This window comes from Tachypleus tridentatus, chromosome 13 (assembly GCF_004210375.1).
Source record: "Tachypleus tridentatus isolate NWPU-2018 chromosome 13, ASM421037v1, whole genome shotgun sequence".
Lineage (NCBI taxonomy): Eukaryota > Metazoa > Arthropoda > Merostomata > Xiphosura > Limulidae > Tachypleus > Tachypleus tridentatus.
The window spans coordinates 118,963,781-118,983,009 of NC_134837.1; the positions used below are offsets into that span (position 1 = coordinate 118,963,781).

The following is a 19,229-nucleotide window of genomic DNA, read 5'->3' on the forward strand; positions in this document are numbered from 1 at the left end:
TATCTCAGTGTTTGGAGGCAGAGAAAGTAACCTTTAACACTAACGTAGTGGGTGTGAGGGAAGATTTCTTTGTTGAATATATAAATGTTTAAAATTGAAGGTTATTTGAAATTACATGCAAATTGATTGACCTAATTCTAGATTCTATGGAGAGTTCAATCAGGTAGACTCGCTTGAGCATGTCAATAATGATTAAAATGGTATACTAGGATTTGTAATAATCTAGTTATAACCTATATAATAAAGGCTAGAATATTCTACTTGTTTATTTTTTAATATAAGGTCCATCGTATAAGAAAATGCATGGTTGTTGGGTATTTAATAATTATTATTAATATTTATTATATGCCTAGATTTAATATAACAAAACTAATTTAAGTTAGCAAAAAATTTAGTGTATGTAAACTTTAAAGTATAATTTATTATTGGAAACCCAAATATATTTGTTCCCCCAATGTATTTATATTATGTTTTTGATATTATTTATAACATCAAACGACAGCAAGGTTTGTTTTTGTTCACTCTCGGCCATCCTATCCAACAAATTTAGCAACAGCTGTTAACCTTACTCAGTTTAGCTGGTGAAATGCTAGTTTAGAAATTGTAACCAAACTGTATTTTGTAGTAAATAAACTCGGTAGTAACAAGTTGACACGTTTATAAGTATACTTCTCGTTTTCTCAGCTTATCTACTGCTGTTGTGTTAAGCTCTATGTAGGCCTACAGAATAAATTAATTTAGTTAAGGCACAATGTATTTCCAACCAATACAGGTAGAAAACACCTTTTATGTTTTTAGTTAACGACAGTGAAAAAGTTGCTTTATTTTGGTGGCCTATGTTCCACATTTATAGTTTTATCATGGATAGTAGTTTGAGAACTGATGTGTGTATTTTCTTGTAGCAAAGCTACATTGGGCTATCTGCTGAGTCCACCAAGGGGAATCGCACCTCTGATTTTAGCATTTTAAATCCATTGACTTACTGTTGTACTAGCAGTGGACTTGAGAACTGGTTAGCAATATTGTTTATGTGTAGCAGAGATATAAACCTAATACTAAATTACAGTTTCATCAGGGCTAGTAGTTTGAGAACTTATTATCAGTATTGTTTACTTGTAGCAGAGATTAAACTAAACTCATTACAAAGTTACTTGCACCTTGTTTTAAGCATCTACCAACCACACCTGTTTCTTTGTTTATTATATTCTCACATGGTCTATGTTAATAGATATCAGTTTTTTAGGGCTTCATATGGCCAGGTGGTTAAGGCATTTGACTCCTAAGCTGAGGGTCGTGGGTTAATTCACCAGCACACCAAATATGCTTGCCCTTTCAGCTCTGTGGGCATTATAATGTGACAGTAAGACCTACTATTCATTGGTAAAAGAGTAGTCCAAGAGTTGGTGGCAGGTGGTGATGACTAGCTGCCTTCCCTCTTGTCTTACACTGCTAAATTAGGGATGGCAGGTGCAGATAGCCCTTGAGTAGCTTTGAGCAAAATTCAAAACAAAGCAAGTCAGTCAGTTTTTTATTTAAAGTTTTCTTGAACAGGCACAGTACTGTTAACTTGGTAAATACAAGGTAGATGTTTAACATCCAGATATAAAAGTATCATATGTGAGGTATAAAGTAAATTTAAACAGGATTATACTTGGATATATAGGCTGGTAGTGAATGTTGAGAGCTAAAGTTACACTTCAAATTATCAAGGTTTTAATAGCTCTCTTATCACCATATTGATGTGCAGGACTGACATAAGCATCGTTGTAGTTTGTGGTCATCTGAAAAAGACTGTCCAAGACTGTGCTTCTTTCTACTAGGTCAGTTTTCCCCTTCCAACCTACTCTGTGGTGTTCTCAGATTGTGTTGATAAAATGGAAATCTTATCTCCCCAGATGAAAATTATTTTTTCTTGAGAAAAATATCTTTGAAAATGTCCCCAGTTAGAAGAAGTTACACCTTAAGTATACCCAACATTACATTTCTTAAGTTTAAAACCTGTAGTTGAAATACATTGAGAATAAATATTCAACAGTTGGTATGAAATGAAAAGTAGCCTAGTCTCCATAACTATAAGGTTATCCTAAATATATCATAAAATGCCGTTTAGGCATAAAATTTAGTTTGTATTTGAGTTTCACTGTTAACAAGTAAAAATATTGGTATAAAAATAAAATGAATGTTTCTTGCATCTGGAACAGATTATAGCAGGTACAAGTTTTTATATAAGTGTTCAACGATTTGGCTTATAAGGTACGTTGAACATAATGTAATATCACTTAATTATGTCTCCACCCAGTGCTGTGTTCTGTGTTCACTCTCTTATTCTGTTTAGAAATACAATAAACTTTTCTTTTTCCAATTTATTTTCTTGTGCTTAGAATTAAATTATGTAGAATAGATATTCTGTGATAAAAAGTGTAAAATTATTCATCTGACTAGTAATGAGTTACTAACTTTTCTTCTCTGTGTTTAAAGGAAATCATTCAGTTGGTCATAAAGAACAGGAAGTTTTATTATTGGTATATATCAAGATGCAGAAAGACACAGACAGTGCTGTGATCCAGGAGAAACTGAAAGAGTTGTATCATTTGATTCATCAGTGTCAAGTATTAATAACTTATATTCTAACCAAGTTTGTTTTATAATTATTATAAACACTGTAATGTCTCAGTGATAACATGCTGGGTATATTTAAATTGCATTATAACTTTAATTAGTATTTATATATAGATATGTTAGAGTTGTTTCTGTGAATTATAAAATATTGTGTTTATTTTGCATGACACAAAAATGACTGTACTAATGTTAGATATTGAATTTGTATGTTTCACAGTTGGGTGGTGTTTTCTTATTCATTGTTAGTCATATGACAGTTGACCCTTTTTCTTTTATTTTGTAATCCAGAATATGTTTAATGTTGTCATTATAAAAATGAAAAGTGACTTTAAAAAAAAATAACTTTCTGGTTAATAAGTTGGTAAAACATTACAGTAATACTGAACTTGTAAACTTTTAGTTACTTGTACTAGATAACTGTATACTGTGGCCAGCTGTGGTTTGAGTTTTATTAACACAAGGTAACCTTTCCAGGTTGAAACGTTGTACTCTGCTTATGGGTAAAAGTGTTAATACCCATACCATCCATTCTGAGACACGAAAAGGCAGGAGGTTCTAATTTTACTAATTGGTTAGGCACAATGCAGGCTGTAGTGTATGAGTAATACTTAAGAGAGAACAATTCACAGCACAGCATAGATGTGACATACTTGTGAATATAGAGGACTATTTTATTTAGAGTTAAGAAATTAAAACAAACTTGTATTATCAGTCATGTTTTAATGTAAAGTTTTTGATAATAAAATTCTTTAATTGAATTTGGATTTTAACTGTGAAAAAAAGAACATAATGTGCTATTTGGCCCAAGATGAACAATCTTCAACTATTGGAACTAATGAGGAATCGTAATGGTGTTATTGTGATTAATTAGATGGAACAATTAGTAATAATTGGAAAGAACAATTTCCATAATGTTTCTGATATTTAATTTGATTGTAATTTGTATTGTTATTATGTGATAGTAATCGGTGTAACCAATGCTCACAGGTGATGTTGAGTTACGTGTTCAGGGCCCAGCTCTATTAATGTAACACGTAGTAATAGGGTATACAAGCACATAGAAGTAATGGTGGAAAGCTATATTTTTGAAGAAGAAAAATTTTTGATTTGTAAAATGATGTATAACACTTAGTGAATAATGTGTTACACTGCAGTTGTGTGTTACCTACTGCTAAATTAACATTGTTAAATTTTCCTGATTTGGAAGGAAGAGCGAAACAGAAGCGAGCATAACTTGACCAATATTGCTAAAACTCATGAAAGAATGCAGCACGAGCAGAAGTTATCTCCATACTACAAGTCCAAACTAAGAGGGTTGTACAACACGGCAATGCAAGATGCAGAGTGTGAAGCAGAGCTGCTCAGGAAGGCTTTGGATGTCATTGCCGAAGTCAGAACTATTCGGAATGAGAGACGTCTGGCTGCAAAAAAATCTGGTACGGAAACAAAAGTGGTTATATGTATGAGAGTACAGGATAGGAATAGTTGTTTGTGTGCTTACGTGAGGTGTATAACCTCATTTTCTGATAATTCATTTTGTAAATCAGGTTCAAATTTGTTGTTGTTTGAAAATACAAAGGAAGAAAAGATATTGATTGCTTGGAAGAAGTAACACAGAAGTTGTTTTCTATAGAATACTAATATAACTGACAAATTGAGTCTGAAATTAAAGATTGAAAGGTGTGTACATATCATACACAGTGGGTTTTGAAGCTGAAATGTTTGAACTTTGTCATTTCATTTGGTTTTTGTCTCTTAAAAAATTCACTTTAATGAACTGGTTGGTGTTTTACTTTTCCAAGTACCAGAAAAATACTTGAGTGGTGCATGATGTACAGTGAGGGATTAGAAGGTTGTAATAAAGAGAGGTTAAAAGTTTATGGAATTCCAGAAAAATGTTTCTGCCCTCTGATATTATGAGCTTATTGTGAATGTATCATGGTACTCTGACACTTTTTGAAATAGTATCTCATGCATTTCCCAGGGGTAGGGATGATATTTTATTCTTTGGAGAAACTGTTTCTGTATTCTTGATTTACCAGTTGTCAAACTTTTTTTTTTTTTTTTTATCAAGGACGTTTTATGGGCTGGTGGCTCTGATGTAATTGTAAGACGTTCCAAAATTAGCCCAAAACTTAATACACTATCATAATTACTGTAGTATAATTCTAAAGCATTGATTTGAAATTAGTTTACATTCTGAAACAACTTAAGTTGTAGTAGAGGTCACAGTAATAAAAACGTGAAACTGAAGTACTGAGAAAATAAATATTGTCATTCACTTTTCACTCCATATGTTTACATTTAGCCAGAACCTTAAAATCAGTGGTGGCCAACTGTGTTTGTAGTGTTTGACTAGTGATTATGAAGGGGAACCAGCATTATTTTGAATGTTTGTTCTAATTGTAAGTAGTGATAAAAATCATTAAGAGGAAAAGGTTATTGGAAGGGCTAAATTTATAGTAAAAAAAACTACACTGATGACAGATATTTCATATTAGGAAGTTTAATTAGTATCATAATCAAGCTTGAGTTAGTAGCATATATGAAATCAAATATGTGGGCCTGGCATGGCCAGGTGGTTAAGGCACTCGACTTGTAATCCAAGGGTTGCAGGTTAGAATCCCCATCACACCAAACATGCTCATCCTTTTAGCCATGGGGGCATTATAATGTGATGGCCAACCCAACTATTCGTTGATAAAAGAGTAGCCCAAGAGTTGGCAGTGGGTGGTAATGACTAACTGCCTTTCCTCTGGTATTACACTGCTAAAATAGGGACGGCTAGTGCAGATAGCCCTCGTGTAGCTTTGTGCGAAATTCAAAACAAATCAAATGTGTGATGTATTTTAATATGAGCTGACTGGCTATATCTGCTAGAAACATGCAACTTGTGATTTTTATTTCTGGTGTGGCTGCTATGTTTGTAACTCCTGAAGGTAACTGGCAGACATTTGTCAGCATACAGAAAAAAATAATTTAAAGCCCTGCCATTTGCAGTATGATTATAGATGTGTATATGAAGCAAAGAGTGGACTGCAGGAACTATGTTTTAGCTCTAAGTGTTCTCTAAACTGATTTAATTGACAATAGATTGGTTTGGTAGTAGCTGGAGACAATTAGATTCTTTTTAACTATGTGTATGTGTTAGTGACGTACCTGCTAGGTAGTAGCTAGGGACAATTAGATTCTTTTTACTATGTGTGTGTGTGTGTGTGTGTGTTAGTGATGTACCTGCTTGGGAGTAACTAGGGACAATGGGAATTTCGTTAACTGTGTATTTATGTTGGTGATGTACCTGCTAGGTAGTAGCTGAGGACAGTGAAAATCATTAACTGTGTGTGTGCACGGGGATGTTACCCATCACTGCCACGATTGTGTTAAATTAACTGCTAGCTGGTACTTCACAACTTTCTGTGAGATTGAATTAGTGTTATTCACAACTGACATTGTCTTACAGAAAGACCTAAAGAAACTATCAGGAGAGGTGCTCTTATGAAAATGTTACAACAGAATGCGTTAACTTTACCCCTGTGGATTCCAAAAGATGATGAAAAGCCCCCACCCCTTTGTGGGGCAGTTCCACAGAACCCAATTACGTAGCTAAGGTAGTGACCATATTTCACTTATTACTAAGTTGATTTTTAGTTTTACTTTAGAAGTTATTACTTTGCATTATAGTGAATTAAACATACTTTTAAAAACTTAGGAGTGGTTTACATGGGATCATAAAAACAAACATTTTATCCAGAGTTCACTCGCATATCATTTTGACTGGAAGTATATAGAACAAAGACTCTGTGTACTGTACAATCAGAAATGGTCTTTGTTGCCCATTGCATAAATAAACAGATCCAATCTGTCTTGTCTCACAGTGGATTTAATGGAACAAATGTTTTCTTTCACAAAATACTGTTTGATATACTAGATCATCAGTGTTTCATTGTGTTGTTTGCTAGTGTTGCATTATTATTACGTAAACACATTTTCACCCAATTGTGTAGACTAACTTTTTACAATCTTTTCAATTTTGAGTGTTTAATCTAAAACAAAAATAAGGATATTGACTCATTATGGGGATAGGGGTTTTTATGAAACGCACCTGAATACATTCTCATGTTTAAAAATTGGTTAAATGTGAAATTATTTTATAATATATTTTAATTATCCCAAAAATGTGTAATAATTTTCTTCTAAAGTATAAAGTAAAAACCAAGTTTTGGTTTTGTTATATTCAAAAATTGTAATCACTGATTCTGTACTGATATTGCCACTATAGTGGTGTTAACCCTGTTGTGATGGGTCAAAGACCATATCACTGAATTTGTTGACTTGCATTCAGTTTTATTAGAAGTATCATTTTATGAATATATGTCAAAAAGTTTGGTATCAAATTTTAGTATTACATGTTAGTAAATGTCTTAAAAGTAAATCTTAAAAAAAAAACCTAAGTATTTATTTCTGTGTGTTACGTTGTATGTTGAAAGCAGCACTGGTTCAAATGAGGTGGTTGTGATGTCAAAATACTGAGTCTATAGTTTCATTCTCAAACTACTGATACTGACAAACTAGAATATTAAATAACCTCAGTTTTTCTATTTCCTGAGACATGCCTTATGCACTGAATGAAATCAGTGGGCCCACTCTTTCCACTTTTAGAAATGGTGTGTTATATATGCTTACTTCAATATATATGAATAAATAATCAAAAGCTCAGATCTAACCAAGATTTCAAGGAGCTATATTATGTCTTTTAGTCTGCTCAAAATTACATTTTTTAGACAAAATACAGCTTAGTTATTAACCTTGAGAAATTATAATGGAATTCTATGGTATTGACATAGCTAGTTATGATTTTTGGTTATTCAGCTGTATAAATAAAACCTTAAAAATTATTTCGTTTCATTTTTTCCACATGCAAACTTTTAATAGGTTTTACAATCTACATCAAACAGCAACCGAGCTAAAATGTTGTAGCTAGAAAAGATAATTGTGTGCTTTACTTATTTACTGTTCTATATTCTAAGAAATAAGTTTAATAACTTATTTTTAAATAATTATAATGTGACTGTATGTTACAAAATATTACTAGTCCACTAAAAGAGTGAAGGCAGAGTCACTGTGTGAAGACTAATGGTCAGTTTTGAGTTATTGGATACTATAACATGAATGCACATGCGCAACATCAGTGCATGTTCTGTAATGTTGATCAGGCATGACTAGCAGGTCCATAAAATGAAGATAATAAATATTTATATAAATGTGTAATGTTATGAGATTTTAAGTTACAAAGAAATGTTTAAATTTTTTTTATGGTGGTTATAAGGTCAGTCAAATTTACAGACTCTACATAATTACAATGTTATAAAAAATGTTTCAGGTTTTTGGTACGAAGAATATTTTTCTTTAATCATAGTATGAGAATAATTTCACATTCTGTGACCAATAGATTATTAGTTAAATACAACCTTGTGCAGCTAACTTTTAGGTAGTTTTGCACAAAATGAAAGGAAAAGTGGAAAAATAAAATATTAACCTCATCAACTCAGTACTGGATTATCTTCAAGATGAACTGATTTTGGTCTGTTTAAACCTATCTTATTGATGGTGTAAGATAGTTGACTATTTTAATATTCCTTGTCCTACAACAGGCAGGTGATATGGTAGCAGCTTTGGTGAAAGGACCTGATGGAGATGAAAACTGGATCTTGGCTGAAGTAATTGCTTACAACCACAATACCAATAAATATGAAATAGATGATATTGATGAAGAACAGAAGGAACGGCACGTGCTGAGTCGTAGAAGAGTTGTTCCACTTCCCCTCGTGCGGGCCAACCCTGAAACTAACCCTGATGCTCTTTTTCCGAAGGGTGCCTTGGTTATGGCTCTTTATCCACAGACAACCTGTTTTTATCGAGCAGTGATCCACGAGATCCCAGAGGCTGTAAAAGAAGATTATCAAGTTCTGTTTGAAGACTCCTCCTATCCCGAGGGCTATTCTCCACCATTGAGCGTTGCTCAACGTTACGTCATCTCATGCAAAGAAAGCAGGAAAAAGTAGGCAGTGACTTCACCATATCAATCTGTATGGCTGAATGAGAAAGTTATGTGTTCTAAGGTACAATAGTATTTTCTCTATGGCACCAAGTGTTGTAAATATAACCTTTTTTTATTTTGTTTTGTATATAATGTGGATGTGATTGAGTTTTAAGTACACAGTTATCTGAGTAAATTTTGCATCACATTAATGATTTCAGAAGCACCTTTACCCTCATGAATTTAGTTCATGTAGATACAGTTTAATTATTTACAGACTTTTACTTGGTTGGAGCATGCATTAGTACCACTGTTTTATCATATGAAAAATGCTTGACAGTTGCTGCTGTTAAGATTGAACTTCAGAAAAGTAATTTTATAAACATGGATATATTTTAGATTGAGGCAGAGTAAAGTGGAAGATAGGGTAGAAATGTGTACTTCAAAGTGTGGATGACAAACTGTTATAACAGTACTCACTACTACCTGTAGTTATGATAATTTCAATTAGTGTGAAGTTTTAAATTATCAAAAACAATAATAATACGGAAAAGCAGTGCATTTTTTAAGACACTTAAATGTAGTTTTGATTATTCCATTACTGTATGGGACACTAATTAATGGTTTTTAATCCAACTGTATTGTTCACTATGATGCATAACACTTAGGCTTCAAATTTCAAAGCCATCATGAGAAATATTTGAATGAAATAGAACATTCTTCAACAGGATCTAGATTAGTTTTTATTACTGATACTCTGGTAATGTGATGTGTGGTCATTAACTGTAGTTTTAACAATGTTTACAGTAATTTGGTAGGTAGAACCAACTGTGTCAAGTCTCTTTAATCAAGGTGTCTGTTGTCTTTCAAACAAACTTTAAACTTCAGCATTTCATATGTAATACCAGTCCACTTTAAAACCATTAAATGTGAACACCAGCTGTCTGTAAATTACAAGTATTCTACATCAAACTAAACTTGGCATCTCCATCACATGGTGTTGACTGATAGTTTAAAATAGAGAAAACAGACATAGAAGAACATATATATTTTAATTAAAACACTGTGTATGAAAAGAAGGCAACTATTCAATGGCTCCAAACATCAGAAATATTACTTTTTGTAGAATATCAAATGGTAAGTGTGCTAGAGTTATATGAAATATTTATTAACTTTAAAAGGCTGGTATGTAGTGTTTGGTTTTCATAACAGATAGTTAATTTTCAGTACAAGGACACTAAGTGTGAGAACTTGGCTTTGATAAACTTACCAACATTTTATTCACACAAAAAGTACAAAAGAATGTCTGTAAATGTTATAATGATGTACTATAATTGTTCAGGTCATACCCAATCCATGTATGTAAAACTTTCCATTAATAAGAAATAAAACGAGTTTTATATACTATAAATCACAAATTTTCTCTCCCTACTAAGATAAAACTATAAAGTGGATGTTGAAATATACAATTCACTGAAGCGAGGGGGATGTTACAAATTTAGTCAGTTATTTTCAGTTCCTAAAAGTATACTAAGATGTCCTTTCAGATAATTTGACACACCCCATCTTCAAAATAATTAGTTTTACTACTTACATTAAATTATTATTGGAAATATACACTACTGCTGGTGACATGTACATAATTATTTCAGCTAACACCCAATTTCTATTCAATTTACAGTCATTGCAAATTATGAAAAGTCAGACCCCCTTCAGCATGGCATGAATCTCCTTACAAAAATAATCTCAATGTCTCAGGAGTATTGAACAGTACTCAGATCCATTAAGATAACTGTATAACTGATATTTTATATAAAGAAAGATTAGAGGAGGAAAGTGTAAAGTTTTTACTTATTGAGCTTGAAGTTAGTAAACAAGTTATAAAACTGTACCTGTACCTTAGAATTTATTGGGTATGAGTTTTCCACCACAGTGAAACCCAAAAGACTAAACAAAATGACTTGTGATTATATTAATTTTATATATTTAAAAGTACCAAATACCAGACGTGTTATTCTCTGCCTTAAAAAATATCAGATAACACAAACTATATCAAATTGTTATCAATAACTTCACCTGTACGAACACCTTTTACGGTTAATTTCAGAATACAAATATACAAGATTTTGTTTTTAATTTCTTGCAGCCATCTTAGTTATTGTCCACTTTCTCTTAAGAATTGGTCAAAAGCTGCTTGCATTTCTTCATCCATGACTTCCACATCAGGATCTTCTGGCCTAGTGAACATATCAAGGGACTGTTAGTTATTGACTGACAGTTAAATATGTGGCTGAACTGTATTACATGATGCTTATTTTATATATCAACTTACAACAAGCTATAACCTGAAGGGGAGGGGAAACAGCCTAGAACTCCTTGGACTAGTGATGCCTGTGGTGCCCAAACTTTCCCTTCTCACAGTGGATATAGTTAAGCAAATTGCATAAATCTTATTACAACCTTCATAATTCTACCATTTTGAAAATACTGACTGCATCTTAGAATTAATATGTTGACTGACTAGTTCTTGTTTCTAAAGTTGGTTTCAATATTTTTGGTATTTATCATTTCCAGTTATAACTTGTTTTTACAAGTTTAATCACTACCTACATCTTCAATGTTTGCTAACAAGTCTTTGGCAAGACCACCTTACGTGTAACAGTTTCTTTTCAACAAATTTCATTTGCATGTGTTAACCTCCAGGTTTTATTAGATACTGCACTCACTAAACATCAAAAGAACGTCAAAAGAAACTAGTGAAAATTCCCGAGAGGAGCTGGCTTACCAATTCATTGAACCATAAATTACTACTAAACTGCCTTTATTTCCTCTTTACTGACAGAAACTGTATTAACATCTCTTACATACAATCACTTTGAGCCCACAGCTCTATTTTCATTAGTAATCATTCAAAACACATTATCATAAGACAGCAATGAATGGACAACTGGAGTAATAAGACATCTATCTAAACTCACCCATATGATTCACCGTTCATTATATATGAAGAACTGGAATTGCTACAGGTTTTTTGTAAGAAAGCAACTTCTTCTGAAGAAACTGGTCGTCCATCTGGTCCATAGTATACCACACCATACTAGAAGAAAAATAATTCATTCAACAAATTGTAACTAATCTATGAAATAAAGCAACATCAGATCTAAAGCGCAAATGTTTGATTGCAAGATAAATCATGTCATTTGTGACAGGGAAACAACCCTGCATTGTTTCAAACGGACACTGTGGCAGGCCTTTAGTTTAAAGGAGGAGCACTAGAAGTGTCCTGTCCTAACCGAAGCGTTTGAGAATCTTTTTATTCTCCTTCATCCTGCTTGTGAAGATCAGAATAAGCTTGTCATGGAAGACTGGAATTGTTTTGTTACTATGGGTTTTGTGATTTTCCTTTTACAGATCCAGTTTTGTAAATAGCAAAGAAGTGACAAAATGAGGAAATGCTGGAAAGATGCCAGTTGGTGGTCAGCCTCCAGAAAGCCTACCAAACATCCAGGCATGTGCAAACACACACAAACTGAATAAATGACAAATATTGTTGACATGGTTGAACGAAAAAGGAAAATAAATGTGAATGGCCCTGTTTCAGGGTGAAAGGAATCTATAAATCCACTAATTGTTTTGGAACACAGTATTCATACCATATGCACATACATAATCCTAACAGTAAGTTAGCTCCTTCATTTGGCTAAGTTCAAACACAAAATCAGCTTATACAATGTCATTGAAGACACTCCTATAAAAAAAGTTTAATTCAGCCAATATCTTCAGATAGGCAAAGTAAAAACCAGTAAAGGATTTACTTACAAAGTTACTGTGTTTATTCCAAAGCAGTTTAATTTAAATAAAATTCATAAATAACAAACTATAAGAGGTTTTGAACAACATAATTCAAACTTGAGTTTGAGTTAATACTTAATGTTTGAGGCACTGAGTTCTCAAAGTTCTCCTATATATAAAAATACAGTCACAAAGGTATTGTAGTCCTTTACAACTGACAGTAAAAGTCCTTTCCCAAATTTACAGGAATGAGTGGAAATGCCTGTTAGTATTTATAGTCATTTAACATCCAGGCCTCCCAGCCATTAAAAATAAAGGCTCACACTGACTGAAAACACAGGTAGGTTACATCAGCAAGTTTCTCTTGTAGAGAAAACGTAACTGATCATATTTGTATAGTATTAGTCTGAACAGACATCCGATTCAACTAAAACATAACTTATACAGATAGTACAGGTTTGCTGAGAAGCCAGAACATCTTACTATAGAAGATGAAACTCACCTGAAATGTCATCACAAACTGCACTTCCTCTAAGGTTTTATTATTCAGAATTATTTCCAGAACTATAGCTGCTGCTCTTTCTATTTGCAACATACAACACAGTAAATGTTACAAACATTAATCATGGAATTGTTTTTAGCATCCAAAGAAAAGTTTGTGCTTCAAACCTGGTTCTAGGACTGGTAAGGTATTAATCTAAAAAAGTTTTAACCTTATGAAGATGGTGCTGGCATTTTTTAACAGTATTTTCTTGGAAGCAAAGTTAACCATAATTACATCTTCACATGGCTATTACTTTCAGTAACCATTACTAGTCTGTTCTTTACACACACAATATCAGTTTATAATGAAGTCAGTCAGATACTAGGTGATTATAAACTTTTCGTCTTACCCTTTAATTTATTTTATTGTATGACAAACAGTTCATTCACATGTGAAACTAACATATTACAAGGAAGGCTATTACCAGGTTCACATACACTTGTCACCTAGTGTACTAAGCCTTATTGAACTTCTCTAATTTCTTGCTAGAAAATAAAATATTTCACATTTTAAAACATGAGAATGTTCAAAACAAATTATAATTTGACTGTTATGGTGTGAACACTTTTAGAATGGCAAAGCATGTAATTTAACTTTCCTTTAACTTAGATATGACTAGTTTATAAAAATTCTTAAGTTCTATGTGTTCCAAATTTAGTCACAGACAAGCTGCAAAATCAAAATGTCATACTATAGATGCTGCCAGTTTAAAAAGAATCATTGCAAGCTTGAAACTGAAACTAAGCTCTAATAGTTACAAACAAGCACCTCAAATCAAATTACTGATGTGGGTTAAGGAAACTAATAACTTAATACAGGAAGATTTTTGTTTTGAATTTCATACAAAGCTACTCGAGGGCTATCTGCTTTAGCCGTCCCTAATTTAGTAGTGTAAGACGAGAGGAAAGGCAGCTAGTCATCACCACGAACTCTTGGACTACTCTATTACCAATGAATAGTGGGATTGACCATCACTTTAAAACGTCCCCACTGCTGAAAGAGTGAACATGTTTAGTGTGACAGGGATTCGAACCTGCAACCCTCAGATTATGAGTCAAGTACCTTAACCACCTAGCCATGCCGGTCCCATTACAAGAGGTGAGGACATGACAAAATACATAAGTGTACATATTCAGTTTTTAAGAGTTGTATTAACTAAAAAAAAATTGACTTGAGAACACTTGCACATATGACAACAAAAGTGAAGACTTGGGACTGCTTTAAATATTCTTAAAATCTGAATTATATATTAAATTCTGATAGAAAGTGTAATGACATCCTTTAATAATAATAGTTATTTTATTATATTTTGAAAGTAACTATAAAAAGTCATGACATAAGCAAAAGAGGTTACATCTTCTCAATAAAGTTAAAGGAGGGTTTTACTTTTGAAAAAAAATACTCAATGATGAGCAAAGTTCCTATAGCATCCCTGAGTCTACTACTATTATCAATGCAAATAAAAAAAATGGGATAAATATCCACGTGTTACTGGCCAGGAAGTTAATTTTTTTTCCTTCAGGTAAACACGATTCATTATGTAGAGATACAAAACTACCCCTACAGCTCTCTCAGCACGGGCTCAATCCCTGAGACTAACCTCAATTATTTTGTGCTTGTTATAGTTTTCATGACATGTTTAAATTTGTAATTGTATCTTCACAAAATTTAGGAGCTTATCAGTAAACGTTACAGTGCTTTTATACTCAAAATATCATTTTTTTTTCCTTTTGAATGTTCATTAAAAGTAATCTTAATATCAAAAATACTTTTATGCATCAGAACGTTTTTATAACCTCTGTATAATTATCAAATGTTTTTATAGAGAAAACTATATTTTATCTGTTATTTTCACTATCAGATCTACCAAACTGACTGACCTTGTAACCACCATAAAAAATTAGGAAACAAACATAAATTATGCTTTTTTTCATTTTAAAATGACAATATAACACAAATGTTTAGTCTAATTAGCTTAAATCTTGTAACATTATATATTTATATATGTATTTATTATTTTTATTATATTGACCTTCCATTTCTATTTGGCCAACATTATAGAAGTTGCAATAATGTTGTGCATGTGCACTCATGTTATATCCAATAATATAAAACTTGACTTAACACAGCTTGGCTGTGTTTTAAGTTAAAATAGTCACATTTCATTTATAATACATAATATATGTATAAAAATTATTACTATTTACAAGTAAGTTCTTAAGATTACTTTTCTTAAACACAGAATAGTAAAAAAAGAAGTATAGCAATTATCTCTTCTAGTTATGACCTTGTTTGCTGCTTACCATAGGTTGCTAAGCCTTGTCTAATTTCGCATGTGGAGGATGTGAAATGAAATTATTTTAGGTTCTATGTAGATATTTTGAATAACCAAAAATCATATTTTACTACAATAATTCCACAGAATTCTACTATAACTTATCAAGCTTAGTAACTACGCTATACTTAGTTCTAAAATAAAGCTCAAAATGTATTAACTTACTGTTTGAAATCTAGCATGAAAAGAAGTGTTTGCTGCACAAAGGCTGAAAAAAACCACTAAGGGGACATGTGTGGTGTTAATTGCTTATACACACATCACTGGGTAAAATAACCAGGTACTTTCAAACACTGAAGAGGTAAGTAGAGCCACGTTGGTTGATTCAATAAATGTATTATCTCAGAAAGTAGAAAAGATAGGAGGTTTGATCTTTTATATTCTAGCTTGTCAGTATCAGTAATCTAAGTATGTAATTTGTAAAAAAAATTATAGACTTGGTATTCTTATATCTAATTTGACCCAGTGCTACAATCAACATATCATGTGACACACAAAGATTAATATTTAGGTACTGTTTTTAACATTTACTTTTAAATTAAGAAATTATCTTGTATATAATACTAAAATTTAAGTTATAATCTACAATTTGATACCAAACTTATTGACATATATTCATAAAATAGTAGTTCAATAAAATTTTGAATCCAAGTTAATGAACACAATAACATGGCCTTTGACCTGTGACCCATGTCAGTGGAGCTACATCACTTAAAACTACATTCAGTGTATTTTACAGAAATCATGTCAACTTACCATATTATTCTCTGCCACAACAGAATCATTGTGCACTGCAGGTGAAGGTGTTATTCTACCCCAGTCTGAAGCTCTTAAGTCCACAATGGACAACAGCAGACTACTGATGTTACTGAAAAAGAACCATTACTTGAAACAATCAACTAACTACTGAAAACACCACAGCAGTTTTAAAAACTATCAATAACTTTTGTAGAGCAAAACTTTTATGAGAGTTTTATTGTTACTACACAAGTACCTCTTTGTAATTTAACTTCCTAGAATGGCCCGGCATGGCTGGGTGGGTTAAAGTGTTTAACTCGTAATCCGAGAGTCATGGGTTCAAATCCCGGTCACACCAAACATCCTTGCCCTTTCAGCCATGGGGGCATCATAATGTTACAGTCAATCCCACTCTTCATTGGTAAAAGAGTAGTCCAACAGTTGGCAGTTGGTGGTGATGACTAGCTAGCTGCCTTCCCTTTAATCTTAGGCTGCTAAATTAGGGACAGTTAGAGCAGATAGCCCTTGTGTAGCTTTTAGCAAAATTCAAAAAACAAACAAGCAAACTTCCTAGGAAGGAGATGTTTCACTGGTAGTATCACCAAACTACTTAAACAACTTGCAGGAAAAGCCAACTTTAAATGAGTACAATTTCAAATAGTTTTTTTTTTATTGTGAAATTAAAAAACATTTTGTGATACAATGTTTTTAAAGAATGTTAAAATCACTTTTCCATTGCCATCATGGAATTCCATTTTTCTTTTCTTTATTGTTGATCAGAAAGTTTCATTTCATACATTAAATCAATTTCAACTTGGTTAATATTCATTACTGTAATTCTACTGATATTTTATTGTGTTAATTGAAGTAAATACTGCTGCCTGCTATTAATTATAAAAATCAAGCCCAAAACTGTTTTATTGGTCACCTATGGACTTGTATATAAGGTCAGTTTATATGTATTTCATAACTAACTGAAAATTTTAATATTCAATAGACAAGGTTTAGCCTCGTTAGAATATATTGCCTATCACGCTCGTTAAATCTGAACTTACCTAACGTCATAGAAGAAAGTTTATGTAGCCATCAAACAGATAAAGTTTAACCGTATTTCACGAATAAAATATCTTTAGAAACTATAATAAACTTCATATTATAACCTTTCTCATTCCCATGAGAGCTTTAGCTATTTTTAAAGCTCTAATTCGTAATTGTTCAGGCCATGTGGTATGACATTATAATAAAAGGATTGTTTGACTAAACCCATTAAACAGACAAGGAAAAGTATGTTCTCTTATTCAGGAAGTTAACAATTCACCACTAGAAGTAGGCTTACACAAACTTTGAGATAAAAAGAAGTAAACAATTTTGAATTTCCCTATAAACAATTGCACAAAGGTTTGAAAGATATATACAACAAAAATATACAGTAATCGACCTCAAGTTGTATAGCTTGACCAGTCTTCCTTCAGTAAGTTATTTACAATATGATATCCAAATATAATACAGATGTACCTCACTGTGCACTATCTCACAAACAGTAAAGCCTCAAGTCAGCTACCATGCAGTGTCTTGACTATATAGAGAGAAGCTAGCAAAGAGCTAGCATATAATACTTGTGTATGTTAGAAAGAATCAATATAAAAGCATTCTTCAAATAAACCTTGATAAAAACAATGTTTAACACTATAAACATGTCATGGCCCCAAAAAAAAGTGTACAGAACTGTTGGTAGAGAAGAGAGTTTACATAAAATCACTCCAATGAATTACTGCAGACTTAAAATGGTCCCCAAACACTCTAGATCGTGAGACTGAGATAGGTAAATTTTAAGATAGGATAGAAAGAGGCAGAATAGCTAAACTCAATGATACTAATGTTAAGTATCTTTATTTATGTAACATGAGATAAACCATGTATCAAACAACAGAAAAGTGTCCAGATTTACAGTATCAAGAAGACTCAATGAGAATAGAATATTTGGTTGTTTAGCAGTTTTTCAAAAAAACTTTACTCTGATCTCCAAATATTCTCAAGAGACTGAAATTTGCTAAAATTACAAAAACTGGACTAGTGATAATTGAGAAAAAGTGTTATGAAAGATTGAGTCCAAGTGTGAAATATTTGGTTCAAAGCTTAGGTTGTATGTCTAGTAAAAGAAGAGTAAAAGACAACTACCTCAATGCATAGCAGCTACATAAAACATGGGGAAGTACGTAATGGCTTGGGGGTGTTTTTCTAATGAGACAACAGGAGATATTTGCAAAATAGATGGAATAAAGGACCACAGCAAGTACCACAAGATACTGATCTGTCACAGTATACCACTGGTTTGCTTATTATCAATAATGGATTCTACCACCAGAATATATTGACTCCAAATACTCTCCAACCTGTGCAGAAATTACTAGAGTCATTCACATGATGCAATGGTCCCCAAAGAACCTCAGTCTTTACCAAACTAAGTAGATTTGGGGTTTGACAGATTAAAACTTGAAAACTCAAAAGTTACTTCCAAAGAAACTAAGAAAATGTATTAAGAGATATTCTGAGTAGAATCACAAAGCATACCTTGATTAAATATGTTGCAATGATTCTTTTAAGACTGTCTTCAGTTATTAAACATAGAGAGGACACAAAATATTAACTGTTTACTGAACTCAACCATGTAACACATACACAACTAAGATAACTACTGTGGTTATATAATCACAACACTAAACCATGTAACACATGCAGAACTAAGATAACTACTGTGGTTATATCACCACAACACTAAACCATGTAACACATACACAACTAAGATAACTACTGTAGTTGTATCACCACAACACTAAACCATATAACCTATACACAACTAAGATAACTACTGTGGTTATATCACAACACTAAACCATATAACCTACACACAACTAAAGGTAATCATTGTGGTTATAACATATGAATACTAATCACCTTCTAATGTCAAAATTGGCAGTAAGTTCTTTAATACTGTTGATTATCTTATCCATTTCTGGAGCTTCATGTCCTCCACTGACGTGTCGTTCGTGGTCTTCAAGTGTCGCTCCTGTAAACTATCATAATACACAGTAACTATTAGCGTTCAACATATATTATCTAAGTTACTACCTTTCTACAATACTTAAATTTTCATTATCCTTTTT

At 32.4% G+C, this 19,229-nt stretch overlaps 2 protein-coding genes across 2 annotated transcripts in view; one reads left to right on the forward strand and one right to left on the reverse strand.

Moving 5' to 3' along the window:
* Positions 1–10,067, forward strand: Sgf29 (SAGA-associated factor 29). Its single transcript, XM_076481070.1, is given in 6 exon segments — positions 1–163; positions 2,479–2,609; positions 3,827–4,055; positions 6,080–6,202; positions 6,205–6,227; positions 8,271–10,067. Coding segments are annotated over 5 exon segments (861 nt in total). The 5' UTR covers positions 1–163; positions 2,479–2,534; the 3' UTR covers positions 8,682–10,067.
* The window catches only part of LOC143239694 (polyadenylate-binding protein-interacting protein 1-like), a 26,106-nt gene continuing 16,789 nt past the window's right edge, over positions 9,913–19,229 (reverse strand). The window contains exons 7-10 of the mRNA XM_076481068.1: positions 19,021–19,139; positions 16,084–16,195; positions 11,635–11,753; positions 9,913–10,893 (exon numbers count right to left, since the gene is read on the reverse strand). Of these exons, the coding sequence (XP_076337183.1) occupies positions 10,812–10,893; positions 11,635–11,753; positions 16,084–16,195; positions 19,021–19,139 (432 nt within the window). The 3' untranslated portion in view covers positions 9,913–10,811. The remainder of the gene's footprint in view (positions 10,894–11,634; positions 11,754–16,083; positions 16,196–19,020; positions 19,140–19,229) is intronic.